We start from the raw sequence: 17,560 nt of genomic DNA, 5'->3' as shown, positions 1-17,560 counted from the left end.
AGAGAGAGAGAAAACAAATGAATTTAAATTAAATGAACTTTTTTTTTTTTTCATATTTACATAACAGTAACAACATATTGAACAAATGAAGGGTAAATTTAATAACAATGACAAACTTTCATAATAAATAATTATTAAAATCATTGCTAAATGTTATGTAATTATGTTTAAAAAAAAAAAAAATTTATTTGAGGTAATGAATAGACTATATGGAAAAAAAAGAAATGTTTTACATGAGTTTTAACACTTGATATAACCCTTATTAAAAAAATATTAATAAAAAAAGTAATTTAATTACCTTGTTAAAAAAATTTAACAGGAAAACCAAGAACAGTCGTAAATAATATATAATTAAATAAGGTATTATTGTCAAAAATTAATTATTAAAATTTTTTTATAACGTTAAAACGTTTGTTCACTTAATAGTTTTTTTTTTTTTTTTAACAACGAATAATTACATTTAATTAATTTAATTATAATAAAATTTATGTAGATAATTTTTTAAATATCATAAGAAACAACTAAGAGTTGATCAAGGACGTTTGTGAAAAGATAAAAAGTGGGAAAAAAAACGTAGTAGATTAAATTGTTTACGGATTATTATTGCTACTACATACCTTTTATTCGTTTCGTTTTTTATGAAATTTTTAATATCTGATTCGACATCTTCGATAAAATTTGTATCTTGTAAAGATAAACAACGACCGTTAAATATAAAATTATCCAGTTTGATGTTTATTAATATACGATTGAAGCATTATTATTAATAATAAAAACTAAATTAACACACGCACTCACTCACTCAATGTTAGAATATGAAAACCGCCATTTTGAACCGCCGAGAGAAGGTGAGTCAGTGTTGCCGTCGCGTTATGCGGCGTTACCAAATTAAACTTTTTTGAAAAAATTCGAATAACGTTTTTTTTTTTTCGTTATTTATTTAAATTTTAATTTTTCTGCAAAAAAAAAAAACAGGTTCGTTTTATTTCGTTGAATGATTTTTATAATTATTTGATAAATTTTTATTACGTAAATCTCGATTGCACTCTCTCACAATTATAATTATTTATGCAACTTTATTATTATTAATAACTTTGCAAATAAATTTTTATTACCGCCATATTTGTTTTGAATTTATTAATAATGCCCGACTGAGTTTGATTGACCAACTTTTTTTTTCCCTGTTTATTATTTCAAATATTTAACATTTTTTAATTACTTTGGTTCATTTATTTAATTAAATACCTTTCCGGGAGTTGTTTTTTTAAATAAATAAAAATAAAATTTAAATTAATTTTTTTAAAACTTGATTTATATTTTAATATGTACATATGGGATGAACGCCCATCGCATTCGAAATAAACTTTTTTTTTGTGATTAAAAATAATAAAAAAGTCATTATTCACACGCGATTGCCTTTTCAATACTTTCCACCCTTCTTCTTCTTTTTCTGTTGGTACTTTCTCTTTTGCTGTCTAGGTCCTTGACTTTCTGATATTGGACTGCTTGGATTTGGAGAATTTTTCGAACCCAAATTTTGATTTTTAGTGATGTCGCTGAAAAGAAAATATTGATTTATTATGGCGAAATACGGCAAAAAATTCGACGTGGAAAAGTAAATAAAACGTTTCCTTACTATAAATCGCTTGCTCCGGTCGCCGAACCTTGTGTACCTTTTCCCACGTCTCTACCCCCTCTTCGATCTTTTTTCTTTTTGTATCCCGTTCTTTGATGACGAGGAAGCCATCTTTCAGGATCGGGCATGACTCCCGGCTCGTAGTATTGCGGTAATTTTCCTTTCTTCTTTTTATTTTTCTTTTTCTTTTTTATGAGTTCGTCTCCGCCCGGCGTTCTGTGAAATCGAAATAAGATTTCCGTTAAATTGAATCAAAAAAAAAAAAAAACCATCGATTTGAAAACGTTCATCCATTCATTTCTTACCCCGGTTTCGGAGAGGCTTCGACTTTAGCAACTTTTTTAATGACTTTCGTTCCCATCATCCAATTCGAATTTTCTAAAACGTCCACCTCCGAAGACTTCGACAAGTTCAATTGTGGCAATTGCTTACTTAGATTTTGAGCTTTTTTCGAATCGAATTGTGCGTAGGCAATGACCAATTGAGCTAAAGTTTTATTGTCACTCGGATTCAACCTCAACAATTCTTCTAAACTGTTAGCTGCCACTTGAGGCTCTCCGCTTCTCAAATGAAAATCCGCGGCTTGTCTCCACAATGCGCTTAAATTTCCTTTATTCGACTGACTTCTATTTTTATACCAATCAACGGCGTTTTTGAATATTTCCGAAGCTTTGGCACGGTTGTCCTCCGATAAATATAACGTAACTAAGGCACTTATTATACCTGGTCGAACCTTGTTTTCATCCAGCGATTCCAATATCCTACACGCCTCTCTTTTTTCACCCTGAAATTTAAAAAATTTAAAAAACCATTTACAAACTTTTATGAATTAAAAATATCATTTTCCCCCTTTCTCCCCCCTCCACCCCCCGGGGGAAGTACTTACGGCGGTAAGCATTATTTGAACAGAAGCAAGTTTCATATCCAATTCTCTTTCTTTGTGTTTTTTCGCGTAGTTTTCTAATAAATTAGCGGCTTCTTTGATTTTGTTGTCTCTCGACAACTGCACGGCTTGTACCAAGGCAGCATCCGCCGCATATTCCGGATAAGTTTGAGCTAATTTATTGCAAAGAGTTTTGCCCAATTCAACTTGATTTGTATACACCGTTAATAAGCATTGATTGAAGGCTATGTTTTTTTTTTGCAATGTACTCAACTTGTGTTCGACTCCTTCGGCAGTTGCATTTTTCATTTTTTTTTTAGAATCGAATAAATTTTGATCTCTGTTTATTGTGAGAGAATTGTTACTCGCAACGGCTATGAGACCAACATCGCTTGGCTTAGATTTAAGAATGGAATTGTAAATCGTTTGAGCTTCTTTTTCTCTTCCTTGCATTTGAAGACAATATGCAAGTTGTCCTCTGAAATTTATAGAAATGATCATACATATTATTATAATACACCACTGAGTGTATAAAAAACTTAAATTACAAACAATAAAGTAATAGAGTCATGAAAACAGTTTAAATCGATTTTCTACTAAAAGCTAACCTGATTATTCCTACTTCGGCTTCGATATCTTCTTCTGGAGTTCCATCTTCCTCTAATGCCTCTCTACATAACTTTTCTGCCACTTTTAATTTTTTTTCAGCTTCAATAAATAATCCTTTGCCAATTAAATGGCATGCAGCATTATATGCTAGCTCAAATGTATCTTCTTTAAGCTTGGGAAGTTCTTTATTCTACATAAAACATGTTATTTTAAAAACTATGTGATTGGAGATTTAAATATGTTAATAAAATGTCACTGTGTACTTAAAAATTAAATTGAAAGTGAAAATTAAAAAAAAAAAATTAATATTCAGAGAATACTTACTGATTTTGTTAGGTAGAGATTAGCGACAACAGCAGATAAATTTGTTTCTCTTTCATTTTCATAATCATCATTACTGTTTTTAATAACTGATTTATACATTTCAAAACATTCTTCATATTGCTCTAATCTATACAGAATTTGAGCTTTTAATTCTTTTAATTTTTGATCCAAATTAGTTGAAGTGTTTATAGTTTTTAATGCTTCTGCTGGCTGATTGAGTCTGTATTGACAATATGCTTTTTCGAAAATCATATTGCTGAAGTGAAAAAAAAAAAAATTTTTATTATTCTTTCAGAAGCGATTTATAAAAAATAATTTGATTTAAATTTTGACTCACTCTTTGGGGAGTTTACTTTGTCTAAGGATAGCTTGAAGTGCATCTTGAAATCTAGACAATTGAATTAGACAAACAACTTTGCAATGAAATGCTTCTTCTTCATCTGGTGCCTGTGTCAAAACTGTAATAAGGTTATTAAAATTAATTATCTTCACAACAAGCCTTACAACAAATCATACAAAAACAATTACAAGTGAAATTATATAAATTGAAATAAATTTTTATACGTTCAAAAAATTAAATATCATTAAAGTTTTTAAAACTGATTAATAATCACTATCACTGTGCAGGTAAATTTAATTAAGAATGGGGCATATGGCATGTAAAATTTCAAATAATTACCAATTATTTATTAAAATCATAGTAAAACACTCACTTTTATTAGTTAGTTTTAATGCTCTCTCATATTCACCATTCTGACCAAGTCTGTTTAAATCAGAATATAAGGAACTGAGAGTTACTTCTTTCGATGCCATGTTTTTGTAATTCACAATTGACAGCGTGTAAGAAGCAACAAGCCTCCGAGATAATTTCAAAAAAATATATATCCTTTTTTTCTCATAAAAATAAACATTTTTATGTTGTATTAATACAACAAACTTCTTTTTTCAAACATTTTCTAAAACACTATTATTAAAAATTCTTCAAAAACACAAAAAAAAAAAAATTTCGACTTCGGAGCCGTTTATTTAAACAAGATAACGGAGGCATTGTACGATAGATATCCTTAAACTTTAACGTTTATTTGAATTTCGCTTCTTTAGTTTACATTTGAATTTCTTTAAGTGTTTTATATTAAATTTTATTTTTAATGAAAATGCCGGAGACAAGAACGGAGTTTAAATTAAACAATGCTCCAGGTGATGGAATAACCTCAGTAAAATTCGGTCCAAACTCCTCACAATTTTTATTAGTTTCTTCTTGGGACGCTACAGTTAGGTTATATGATATACTAACAAATAATATGAGATTAAAATACGAACACGAAATGGCGGTTTTAGATTCTTGTTTTCAGGTATTTTTATTTATTTTAATAAAAATAATATTAATATTTTCAAATGATTATCTCTACGACTTGATCTATTTATTTAAGGATGCAGTTCATTTATACAGTGGAGATTTATCAGGTCATTTAAAAATGTATGATGTTAATGCTAATTCAGCAACTAACATAGGTACACATGATAATGCTATTAAAGCAGTTGAGTATTCATTAGATGTAAACACAATACTGACTGGAAGTTGGGATTGTACAGTTAAAATGTGGGATATTCGAAGTCAGCAAAGCGTTGGAACATATTCGCAGCCTGGAAAAGTATTTTACTCTCAATAGTTTTCTATTTATTTTTATTTATCACAAAACTAAATATTATTCTTGTTCAAAGGTTTATACTATGAGTTTGTGCGGTGAAAAATTAATAGTAGGCACTTCAGGAAGAAAAGTATTAGTCTGGGATTTAAGAAAAATGGGTTTTGCTAGTCAGAGAAGAGAATCAAGTCTTAAATATCAAACAAGATGCATTAGGTGTTTTCCTAATAAACAAGGTTATGCATTAAGCAGCATAGAAGGAAGAGTTGCTGTTGAATACCTGGACACAAATCCTGAAATACAAAAAAAAAAATATGCATTCAAATGTCATAGAATAAAAGAAAATGGAATCGAACATATTTATCCAGTTAATGCGATTAGTTTTCATCAGGGGTACAACACATTCGCAACAGGAGGCTCAGATGGTTATGTTAATATTTGGGATGGATTTAATAAGAAAAGATTATGTCAGTTTCACAAATATTCAAATTCGATAGCATCACTCAGTTTCAGTCACGATGGTAAATATGATGACGATTACAAAAAAAAATGATTTGAAAACTTATCAAGTTAATTTTTTTTTAATATAAATTTTCTCTTTTAGGTTCAGCTCTTGCCATTGCATGTTCTTATATGTATGAGCAAGCCACCACACCAGATCCTCTTCCTGTCGATGAAATATTTATAAGATATGTAACAGATCAAGAAACCAAACCGAAATAATGTACATAAAAAGAAAGATTTCCTTTTTTTTTTTTTTTTTTTTTTTTACATGCAATAATTTTAAAACTTGTGTATCTATTTATATATTTATATATACAATCAATTATAAATTTTAAATATTATAAATTAATTGACTGCTTTTTAAAAGCGCCATATTTAAAATTTATATCTATTATTATTATTATTTAACACTTGATTCCTTTTTCCTTGGAAAAAACAAATTTACAACTAAATTTTGACAGAGTGATGCGTAAATTGAAAAAAAATATGTCTTATAATATGAAATATGTCTGATTTTAAAATGAAAGAGAATTTTTTAATTGATTAATAATATTGTTAATTAATTAAAGAGAGAGAGAGAAAGAAAAAAACATTTCCTACTTATTAAAACTTGTTAATTTTCTCCTCTTCGTCAAAAAAAAGCATCATAATGCAATTTCAAGGGCGCTTTAATAAAATCAATTTGTGGAGAAAAAAAAATATTAAAAATTTTAATAAAAACGACCGGAAAATTTATTTTGTTTTACGTACCGCGCGCGTAAAAAAAAACATGGCCGCCATTTTGTTTTCTCCGATTCTTTCTTTTCAAAAATAGACTAACCGTCGTCAACTCATTCGAAAAAATTTAAATTTTCAAATTTACTCTAATAATAATAATGATAATAATTTAATGTAAATTTTTTTTTTCGGTGTCGAAAAAGTAAATTTAACGTAAAAATAACGATACGATTTTTTTTTTTTTTAAATTTATTCTCTTTTTATTTTCGTCAACATATAAATAAATAAATAATTCAAACGGTTTTTTTTTTTTGTGTGCCGACTTTCCGATTCGAAAAATAAAATAAAAAATGTGACGACTTTTCCTACAAATTCTTTTGATCCAAAATTTTTCTTTCGTTTCTTTTTTCATTTAATTTTTTTCTCAATTCGTCTAAATAATCGGATTTAAAAAATAATTTTTCTTTTTTCGTATCGTTTTCTTTTTTCGACGACGACGACAACGACGACGATGACGTCGAAGACGACGACAATATCGATGCTTTTTGTTCTTTTCTACACAAACAACGAAAAATAAAATAATTCGACGCCATCTTTGTTTTCCGTTTCCCCCCGTCTTTGTACGTTAATCGTTACAAAAAAAAAAAATTTTTTTTTTTATTAATTCGTCTCTTTTAACCCCATTATTATCATCATTATTTAGATTTTATCGATCGAACCAAAAAAAAAAAAAAAAAGAAGCAAAATCGAACGAAATTAACGACATTTTTATAAATATAAATCTTTATCATCAATTATTCGTAATTAATAATAACGGAATTTATTAATCGAAAAACTCGTTCGAGATCGATTTCGAACGTCCGCCATTTTTATAAATAGGTAGGTTCACGTTCTTATAATTAAAAAAAAAGGTTTTTTTTGTTTTTTTTTTTAACTCACGTTATCAATTTGTGACTTTCGATGAGTTCCATGTAACTTTGTACAATTTCTTTCCGACATTCTTTTTTATATTTTATCAAAGCTTTTTTCCTTTCCAATTCATCTTTCAATTCGACTCTCAATATGAATAATCTTTCTTTGAGTTCCGCCATTGACATTTCCGTGAGTAAACCCGTGTTGGGAGCGTCCGTTAATATTATTTCCTTTCGTCTAATGAGTCCGAAAGCTTGCAAAGCTTTTATTTCTTTTATGAGTTGAATTTTTTTCTGAAGATCTTCTTCTTTCTAAAAATGACAGTAAAAAAAAAAAAAAAAAAAACGAAAAAGGATAAATTTTAAAAAAATTTACCGTTGTTCAGAACGTTTTTCTCCCTGCCTTTTTTCTTTTTTTTTTCCCCCTTCAATCGTACCAATATTTTGGTGTTTAAACATCTTCAGGTGAATACTACCTCCTTCATCCATTTTTCATAGAGTAATTTTGATTCTTGTGCCGTTTCCATTGCTGAAAAGAAAACAAAAACAAACGAAGAATTACAAATTTTTACATGAATTTGACATTTGTTGGAAATTTATGTTACCCCCCTCCCTCCCTACCCAATTTATGTTTTTCTTCTTTGACATGTTCCACGGCATCTTTAACCCCTTTTTCCGCTTCTTTTTCTTTTTCCACGACATATTTCAACCTGATCAATTCCTCTTGTTTCCATTCGTCGATTTCTTTCATCCAAACATCTTTTTCTCTTTTAACTATTTCCGCTTGTTCTTTTTTTTTTTTTATGCATTTTTGTTTGGCTAAAACGGCTTCTTCGAACGAGAGCAAACCTTCCAAATGTTTTCTCTCAATGTCTTCCATGTATTTACGATATTCTTCTTCCCTTATATCTTCTTCCATTTCCACGATTAAATCCGAATTGTATCCTCCTCTTTCTAAATCTTCGAGCCTTTCGAAATAATAAGAAAAAAAATTTTTTTTTTGTTTGTAATGAGAGGTAGGGGGTGGGGTGGGGGGAAATGAGATGAAGGGAAGCTGAATAAGCATTTTTGATAGAAAGCCACAATAATGCGATTCATCCGCGTGAATTATCTCATTTCGACCGTATCAGATTGAGAAAGTAATAAATTGCAACGTTGAATTTGACTACGTGACCCTAGACAGGTTCGCAACGTGCAACCAAAAAATTATTCCCTCCCTTCCCCCCCTCCCTCGCCACTTCGTACCTTTTTATTTCTTCGTTTTCAATTTTTAAAAGTCTTGCACCTTCTCTCAAAATAACGGCGGCTGTTTTTTTTGGCGGTGTCACATTTTTAAATATAACCTAAAAAAAAAAAAAAAAAAAAAAAATTTCAAGATAAATTTTTTAAAAGAGTATTTCATTTCATTTTTATTAAAATGCTAACAATTTAAAATTTAATTAGATTACACTTTGCTTTTTTTTTTTTAAATAAAAGCCGACATTTTCTTTTTTTTTTTTTTATTACCGTTATCTCCTTATCAGCAATCTCTTTTTCTTACAAAATTTTTTTTTTTTTATATAAAAATTCGACGACGTAATCTTTATGTGTCATTATTATAATCTTTAATTGTTAAAAAAAAAAAAAAAAAAAAAAATTTTATGGATTTTTGCATGTTAAAAAAAAAAAAAACCTTTTTATGTTGTATTTTCTTCTGACACGTTTCTTTTTTTTCCTCCTCTTCAATTTTTTTTATCAATTCTTTATATTTTTCTGATTTTTCCGTTATTGAACATCGATATGCTTTTTTCTGTGCTTCTTCGTATAAACTCATTGCACCCTCACGATTTTTCATTTTTTTCTCTTTTAATTTTTCCATTTCCAACGGGAGAATGTACGTCGTGTCTGGAACTCTGCTCGCTTTTATAACGACAGGAATTCTCGTTTTCAACGGTTTCTGAAACTGTATTTGAATATTATGTTTTGTTACCACATAAAAATTATTGGATTTCATCCCCTCCCTCTCCCCTCTCCCTCTCTCTCTCCCTCTTTTCCCTCACTAACCTGAACGACACTTTTTTTTTTTTCGTTAATTTTTTTTTTATTATTTTCATAACATTTCGGTCCTACCGACACCGTCAAATTTTTCACAGTGAATTTTTTTTTTTTAATTTCCATAAAATGATCATCGATCGCATCGTTGATTTTCTAAAAAAAAAATAATAATAATAATCTTTATAAATATTTTTCTTTCCGGGGGGGAGGGGGGTTTGATAATCGATAACTATTTAAAATTACTTGGAAAACTTTATTATCGTTTATTATATTTTTCAACAAGTTGGCCACGTATTCGACGTCCCATATTTGACAACCCCATTCGTATAATCTTGTGACCATGTCTTTTTTTTTAAATATTTTCACTGTCGTCAATGCTTTTTGATCGTTGACTGACAACAGAATGTCAACAATTTCATCTTTCGTATCCTCGTTCAATTCGATGACAATCAAATAAAAAAAAACTGAAAATAAATAATGATAATAATAAACTGAGATTAAACATTCTCCTCCAAACCATTTATCATAATCATCATCATTATCGATACGAAAAAGGTTTTATTATGACGTAATCTTAAGGTACGCTTAATGACTTATCGAAAGGTATAACAATCGTTAAATTTAAAAATATATATGCTGCATAAATTAAAAAAAAACGTTTTCATTAAATTTTTTAGGTCAGTGAAAAAGTAACGGATAAAAACGACCGTTTAAAAATGGTTTGTCTGTGCGTGCACGTGCGCACGTGAATGCTTACGAGACAGTTTTATTTATAATTTTTCTCATTTAATAAATTATAATCGTTGCTAAAAACTTATTAACTAAATTAAACGACAAAAAAATAATCCAAATTGTTGTTGTTGTTGTTGTTGTCAAATGGTTCTTTGTTTGTGCATAGTTGCCTATATCATATAAATAATATTTTTATTGATAATCTAAAATTTGTTTTATTGTATCAATAATAATGATTATGTTAAAAATTTTTATTATTATTTATTTAAAAATATTATTCAAACAACTATGAATTCATTGTATAAATTTTTATAATAATTACCATAATAAATCATCAAATCGTTTTCGTTAATTTTTTTCATGAATTTAATTTCCGTTAAATTATTTACAATCGATTCTAAATAATCTTTATATTTTAATATTGTGAAAAAAAATTCAATTATCGAATCTTTCAATTCCTCGCTGTAGTTATTATTCTAGAAAAAAAAAAAGAAACAAAATTTAATTTTATTCGTTTACCTCATGTAATTTAATACATATAGATATATATATATATATATAAAACATTGTTGCGTTATTTACATTATCTAATTTTTCTTGTAAAAATTTTTCAGGTGTCAATACGTCATATTTACTCATTAATGCTTCTTCGAAAGAATCGACATCTTTAAATTTTCTTAATAAATCAATTGTGATTTTAACGGCTTCGACTGATGGCAAATACATTATTATTATTCGAATGAATTTTTTCCTCTCTAAAATAAAACCTTTTTTTTTTCACTTTATCCGTACGTACAAACAATTCCTTTAAATATAATTTGTTTTAACTTTTGAATTAAAACGAATAAAAACGAAACGTTTCTTTTTTTTTATCTTAATAAAATAAAAATTAAAAAAAACTTACTTCACCACTGACGCGTTGAAAAATTTTATCGCTTCTTTATTGTGACGTAATCAAACCGTCTGCTATTTTTTTTTTTTTTCATTTACCTTAGGGGAAACTTTTTACCGATGACGTATTTGAATTTTGGCGACAACTTTGGAATGTTCTAACTTGTTAATAGAATTTCAAAATGATTTTAACGGTTTTTTCATCCTTTCACGGTTCGATTTTGTAATGTGCGTTTAAATTTATAAAATTTCGATTGTTTTTCGTTACCCGCGTTAATTTTACATTCATAATTTTAATTATATGCTTCGATGTGTTATTTATAACGAATTTTCGATTGTTAATATAACGCGGGTTTTACGATTTATTAATTTTTGTGAATGCATATATTTATACAAGCTATTGAAGTGACGCCATTATAGGACGCCATTAGATAATTATTTAATACCTATTAAAAATTTGTTAAAATTTACATTTTTTACATACAAATAAACGTTTTCATCATGGAAAAATCAAAAAGATAATAATAATAGTGATGTTAAATAGCGTGAGTGAAACATTTTTCAAAAATTTATCTTATTAACAACATTTTGGAAGAAAGATAAAAATACTAACCAGGTGGAGGAGAGAAATATGTATGAGTCAATTAAACAAAATCTGGAATCGTTTTACTTTGTTGTTGTGCACATACAAAAATAAATATAAAATAAATAAAATTAGTTGAATCAGAAGTGAAAAAAAAAAAAAAAAAAAACATCAAGTTCATGTGTGTGTGTGTGGAAAAAGTTTTTAAAAAAAAAAAAAATAATAAATGAGTCAGAATAATATTCAAGCGTCACGTTTTAAGGAACTAGATTGGTTTTATAGTAGTAGTGACAAGCAAATGAATTCAGTAAGAAGGAAGTTTCGAGAAGTTAATTTAGTTACACCGAGTCCAAACGACTATTAATACACAAAAAATTGTGTTTCGACTCCGACATAATCATAGCCGTTACATCTCGTTTTTACATATTTATATTTATATAAATTATTTTTATTTATTCGCGATTATTAATTATTTATTTATATATTTATTTACAAAAAAACTCGATTGATATCAATATAATTAAATAATAATTGGGTGAAAAATGGCCGACGTTGATACTCGGAGAGTTAGTGTGGGTGGTTTAGGACGCCGTACGAGCGTTGGTGGACCCATCGAACAGAGGGTAAGTTTTTAATTTTTTTTTTTTTATTACTCTATGACTTTTAATGGGGAAGGAAAAATATGAGATTTTTTTTTTTTTTTTTAAATTTTTATCACTCGTAATTCGATGTATATTTTTTTTTTTTTTTTACTTATTTCGATAAATCGATTCGAGGGTTGAACTTTTATTATTTTTTGTAAAATTTTAAATTTTTATTGGGTTACATATGAGATCCGGTCACGCTAATTCTGTCACAGACTCCAACCCAGGAGCCAAAATTTTTTTTTTTTCTTATTTTTTTTTTTTTTTTTTTTGGCAGTGAAATATTTTTTTAAAAAACGAATTTTTTTTTAAATTTAATTTTCGACCTGACTCGTACCTGAAAAACCTAAAAAAAAATTTTTTATTTTGATTTTTTACCCAAAAAAAAAAAAAAAATTCATTGAGTGTGTATTTACAAAAAAAATTTTTTTTTTTTTTTAACATCTGTTTGATGTTTTGTAAAAAAAAAAAAAAACCAAGCCCCATTTTCTCTCCCTTTCTCTCTCTCTCTCTCTCTCTCTCTCTCTTTTTAAAATTGGCAAAAGAAAATTTTATATATACAAAAGTTAACTTTTAAAAAAGAGATTTTTTATCTTAATTTTCTTTTTAATTAGTTTCAAATTACTTAAACACAATCGATTTCACTATTATTATTATAGAGATTATTAATTTTGTAAACATCGGATGAATCTTTTATTGTGTGGGGAGAAGGGGGAGGGGGGAAACATAACAACGATTATTTTTTTACCTAAATTTCATTTTTTTTTTGTTGAAAATATATACATGGCAAGGATCACGCTCTAGCTAATTTTGATAAAGACTGTTGTTGTTGATGATGAACTATTTAAAACGCGATTGTATTTTAGAGTTCAACGGTCTGCCGTTGACTGACTACAAAGCTCCATTGCCATCATAACAAATAATAATAATAATAATGATGATAATAATAATTTTTTTTTTTTAATATCAACACATATATTCGGCCAAGGTCGAATAAATAATTGGAATCTGCAATTCGATGTTTTTAAAAGGAATTATTTTCACTTGAACTTATAAATAATAGTTAATTAACGTCTTTTTCATAATAATTCTCTCGTTGTCGCTTTTTTTTTTTTTTTGTTAACTGATAATAATTTTTACTTATTTAATTTTACGAAAATTAATGACACGTTCGAGTTTGTCTTATTCCCCGAAAGATTTTTTTTTCGCACGTGGCGCTTTTTATTAAAAAAAAAAAAAAAAAACAATGAAGGATTATTAAATGATGTTTGATGTTAAAATCTTCCAATAAAAAAAAAAAAAAACAATAATTTTTACACACGCAAACAAACAGATAATAATAATAATAATAATAATAACAACAACAAAACATATCGAAAACAAAATCTGTTTCGTTTAATTAAAAAAAAAAAAAAAAATACGCAAATGTTTTGTTTCACGGGCAAAATAAAAACATAAAAAAAAGTTTTAAATGGCGTAATTAAAAAATTCATGTTACTTAATCTACATCCAACGAAATTTTTTTTTTTTTTTCCGCAGGAAATAACGGATAACAAATAATAATAATAATAATAATGATAATAATAATGTGAGAGGAGACGGTCGAGATAAAATTTTTTATTTTTATTTTTTTCAATTTCCGATTCGAAAATCCGGTCAAACGTAAATTATTTTACATATAAAAACGTATTTATTCTCTATCTCTCTCTTTCTCTTTCTAATTCTATCTCTATTTCTACTATTACTTTCTCTTTCTCACACGTATCCCTCTTTATTGAAAAAAGTTGTTTCTTAAGAGAAACCAACCGAGACACGATAAAAAAAAAAAAAAAAAGGATCCCCTTGTGTGTGTAGTATTGTAGTAGTACGTGCATCGCGGCATGTAAACTTCATTCAACGGATATTTTTCCGTTCAAGGTAAATTTAATTTAATAACAAAAAAAAAAAAAAAAAAATATGCCGTAACTACTACTGCTACTACCGGTTGTCTATTACAACTTTTTAGACACGTATTAATTTCACTTTTTAATAATAACTTTTCTTCCCCCCATTTTGAGGAGAGAGACAGAGGGAGAGAGGCAGAGGGGTTTTAAATTTTTTTGTTTGTTTGTTAATAATCTTAAACAATTTAAAATTAATCTTTAAATTGTTGTTGTTTAATTCGGTGTGTACTATTTGTAGTTTTTAAACGTGCCTAAATTACCATTTTTTTTCCCCTGCCCCTCCCCTCTCATACGTAATGTCGAATGAAAACATGTGGAAAATTTTTTTTTTTTTTTCTTCTTATTCGGTCTTTATGCGCATTAAAAATTTAAATAGTTAAACGACCCAAATTTCATTAATTGCAAACTCGAATAAAAAACAAAAAAAAAAAAAAAATTTTTTTTTTATTATGTGACAAAGAAAAATTTTTTTAAATTTTTACGTTCGTCCGTTCGTTAGACACAAAAGAACATGGGAGAGAAAACGTTCGATAAAATAAATATGAAAATTTTGAACATGTTCCAAATTTATAATATTTAAAAAATAATAATAATAATAATAAACCGTTCGGAATTTTTTTTTTTTTTATTTCTCCCACATTTTTTATTTTTTTTCGTTTTACAAAATGGCGCGTACTTAAAAAAAATTATTCCCGTATAAATTACGTTTTTTAAAAAAAAAAAACTTTTGACCAGTTAAACTATTGTTTATATAATATCGGACAAGTTATTATGGTCTATGTTTATGTCAAGGACACAAGGACGTACACAAATTAATATTTTACTGGAATCTATGATGATAATAATAATAAATAACGATTTTGGAGTCGCAAAACACAACAAGTCGCGAACGTTTTACGCGGTTTTAATTTTTTTTTTTTTTGTTAAACATCCGTAATTAAAACAACAACAACAACAAAACTTGTTTAAACCTGGACAACATTCCAGAATTTTTTTTTTTTTTTTTAAATGCCTGCGTCTACTTTTTTTTCCTCCAATACGACAGATAAAATATAAATTTAAAAAAAAAAAAAATATTAATCGACCATTAAGTTACTTTAAAAAAAAAAAAAAAAAATTAAGCGACAAACACGTTCTATATTTTAACGACTGCAAACAAACAAACAAACAAACAAACGGATTAAAAAAAAATTTTCCCCCATTACTAATAAATGACAAAACATCATATCAGATTAAAATAAATAAATAAATAAATAAATTTTTAAAGGGCAATATTACTTGTTGTTAACATTGAATATTTTTTCTTTTTGACGTTTTTTTTTTAAACCGAGTTTTAGGTTTTGCAATATTTCAGGTTTTTCGGAAAGAGAGAGAGAGAAAGAGAGAGAGAGAGAGAATGAGAAAGAAAAAGTTAGAGAATGAGAAAGAAAAAGAGAGAGAGAGAGAATGTGTTGAAAAAGAGAGAGAGACAGAGAAAGAGAATGAGAATGAGAATGAGAAAGAAAAAGAGAGAGAGAGAGAGAACGAGAAAGAAAAAGAGAGAAAGAAAAACAGAGAGAGAGAGAGAGAGAGAGAAAGAAAAACAGAGAGAGAGAGAAAAAAGCAGCTTATTTTCGATAACGATTCTATATATACACGTGATTATTAGTCGGTTACGGTCGAAATGTGATTTCATTCGAGAAAAACTTTTAAAAAAAGATGGCGGGCCGGTCGGGGGAGGGGGAGGGGCGAAAAAATTTTTAAAGCTTTTAAATCGAATCCTGAAATGGATCATGTTAAAAAATCCCGACAAAAAAATTATTAAAAAAAAAAAACACCTGAAAATGTCGTACGACCGATAACAACACGAAGATAAGACGATAATTAACAGAAACAAAAAAACTATTATTATTATTATTATTATTTAATTTTTATTTGTTATTTTGACCCATTAAACTTTTGCCAATTTAAAAAAAAAAAAAAAAATTTTTTTTAAAACAAATTCGTTTATAAACTTTCGGTTTTCGTTTTTTTTATTTATTTATTTATTTTTTAATTGACGATATTAATTCTGTCGTAAATTTTTAAAATATCGACAAAATTCCCTCTCATCTCTCTTTCATTTTTCTTTTCTTTTCTCCGACAAAATTTTAAATTTTAAATTTTTTTTGTAAAATCACCTGAAACGTAATTTTCGAAATTTAATTTATTTATTTGAAAATTATATCGTGTCACGTTGATTCGATTTTTAAACTTCGTGCCACGTTTTATACCTCAGGCTTTTAAATATTTCGTAACGATTGTAAAATTCAGAAAAACAAAAACAGAAAAATTATCCTCGAGGTATTTTTTACAAAAATTACATTTTAAATTAATTCAATTCGACATTTTAAATCCGGTTTGCAATTTTTTGTTTTAAAACTTTTTATTTTTTACGCGATAAATTTAATAAAAAAAAAAAAAACGTTACGTTATTACCTTTTGTGAATTTTTTCTGTTTTTTTCTCCATTTTTAAAATTTTCGTAACGAACTCGTTTACATATACAAAACGCTCACAATTTTTTTCCCTCCTCCTCCTCCTCCTCTTCTCTCACCCTACACAAACTTTTCTTTTTACAAAAACAACCTTCTGGTCAATTTTTTTAAATAAAAAATTCATTTCATTACACCCACATTACCTGTAAATAAATAAATAAATTATTATTATTATTATTATTATTATTATCATCAACGATAGTTATTAGTATGATAATTTAATCGATCGATTTCCGTTGATCGATAACTCTTTGAAGTACATAAATATATATTTTTTATTAATAATTTTATTCGGGTCATCCTTAAAAAAAAAAAAAAGTTTTTTTAAAAAATGTCAGTGACGGTTTAAGGATTATTTCAAAAAAAAAAAAAAAAAATCGAAGAGAGAGAGAGAATTAAATTTTTTTAAATATGGCGGAATAAAAATTCGTAAAAATACCAATCGAAACTTTTCGTATTCGTTTTTTTACAGGACCGTATTAAGCTACTTTTGTAAAAAAATTAAATTTTTAGAACACGAATTTTCCAGTCGGAAAAATAAAAATTCCCTAGTCGTGATTATCGGTTTCTAATGTTAATAGGGGTAAAAAAAAAAAAACAAGGATAAAGGTAAAAAGAAAACGAGAGAGAGAGAGAAAATAAGGAAGGAAAAGAGGGGGAAGGGGAAGAGGGGGGAAGAAAAGGGGGAAAAACGAACGGAATTTAAAAAGAATAAAAAAAAGATACGGAAAAAAGTAACGGTGTGGTATAAAAAGAAAGAAAAAAAAAAAATTTCGAAAAAATGATAGAGAGAGAGGAAAATGGGGAAAAGAGAAAGAAAGAAAGAAAAGCTTTTACAATTTTCCAGAAAAGGTTTTTCACGCGCTTCAATAGTACGCATCGTTCACTACGACTACGAACAAAAAAAATAAAAATTTTCATCTTAGTTTTCAGTTTCATACAAATCGTAACGTTTTGTAGTGACATTGTATAGTTTGTTTTTTTTTTT

General features: G+C 27.4%; 3 protein-coding genes across 3 annotated transcripts; 1 reads left to right on the top strand and 2 right to left on the bottom strand.

Annotated features, from left to right (window-relative positions):
- Nucleotides 1-1,420: 1,420 nt before the first annotated feature.
- Phum_PHUM515730 (Signal recognition particle 72 kDa protein, putative) lies at nucleotides 1,421-4,265 on the bottom strand (the record flags this gene model as incomplete). The annotated part of the gene is made up of 8 exons (XM_002431172.1): nucleotides 1,421-1,556; nucleotides 1,637-1,852; nucleotides 1,942-2,420; nucleotides 2,523-2,997; nucleotides 3,128-3,318; nucleotides 3,453-3,708; nucleotides 3,790-3,910; nucleotides 4,166-4,265. The coding sequence occupies 8 exons, from the start codon at nucleotides 4,263-4,265 to the stop codon at nucleotides 1,421-1,423; spliced, it is 1,974 nt and encodes a 657-aa protein (XP_002431217.1).
- A 335-nt stretch (nucleotides 4,266-4,600) lies between these two features.
- Phum_PHUM515720 (mitotic checkpoint protein BUB3, putative) lies at nucleotides 4,601-5,821 on the top strand (the record flags this gene model as incomplete). The annotated part of the gene is made up of 4 exons (XM_002431171.1): nucleotides 4,601-4,804; nucleotides 4,883-5,030; nucleotides 5,068-5,619; nucleotides 5,703-5,821. The coding sequence occupies 4 exons, from the start codon at nucleotides 4,601-4,603 to the stop codon at nucleotides 5,819-5,821; spliced, it is 1,023 nt and encodes a 340-aa protein (XP_002431216.1).
- Nucleotides 5,822-6,684: 863 nt separating this feature from the next.
- Phum_PHUM515710 (ubiquitin-protein ligase bre1, putative) lies at nucleotides 6,685-10,722 on the bottom strand (the record flags this gene model as incomplete). Its single annotated transcript, XM_002431170.1, has 8 exons — nucleotides 6,685-6,874; nucleotides 7,259-7,542; nucleotides 7,707-7,759; nucleotides 7,852-8,198; nucleotides 8,476-8,573; nucleotides 8,903-9,166; nucleotides 9,508-9,728; nucleotides 10,632-10,722. 8 exons carry the CDS (start codon nucleotides 10,720-10,722, stop codon nucleotides 6,685-6,687), a joined length of 1,548 nt encoding a protein of 515 aa, XP_002431215.1.
- Nucleotides 10,723-17,560: the final 6,838 nt, after the last annotated feature.

The sequence above is a fragment of the Pediculus humanus genome, genomic scaffold (assembly GCF_000006295.1).
Source record: "Pediculus humanus corporis 1103172108281 genomic scaffold, whole genome shotgun sequence".
Lineage (NCBI taxonomy): Eukaryota > Metazoa > Arthropoda > Insecta > Psocodea > Pediculidae > Pediculus > Pediculus humanus.
The sequence above is the reverse complement of the archived record's forward strand: the minus strand, read 5'-3'. Positions and strand labels throughout refer to the sequence as shown.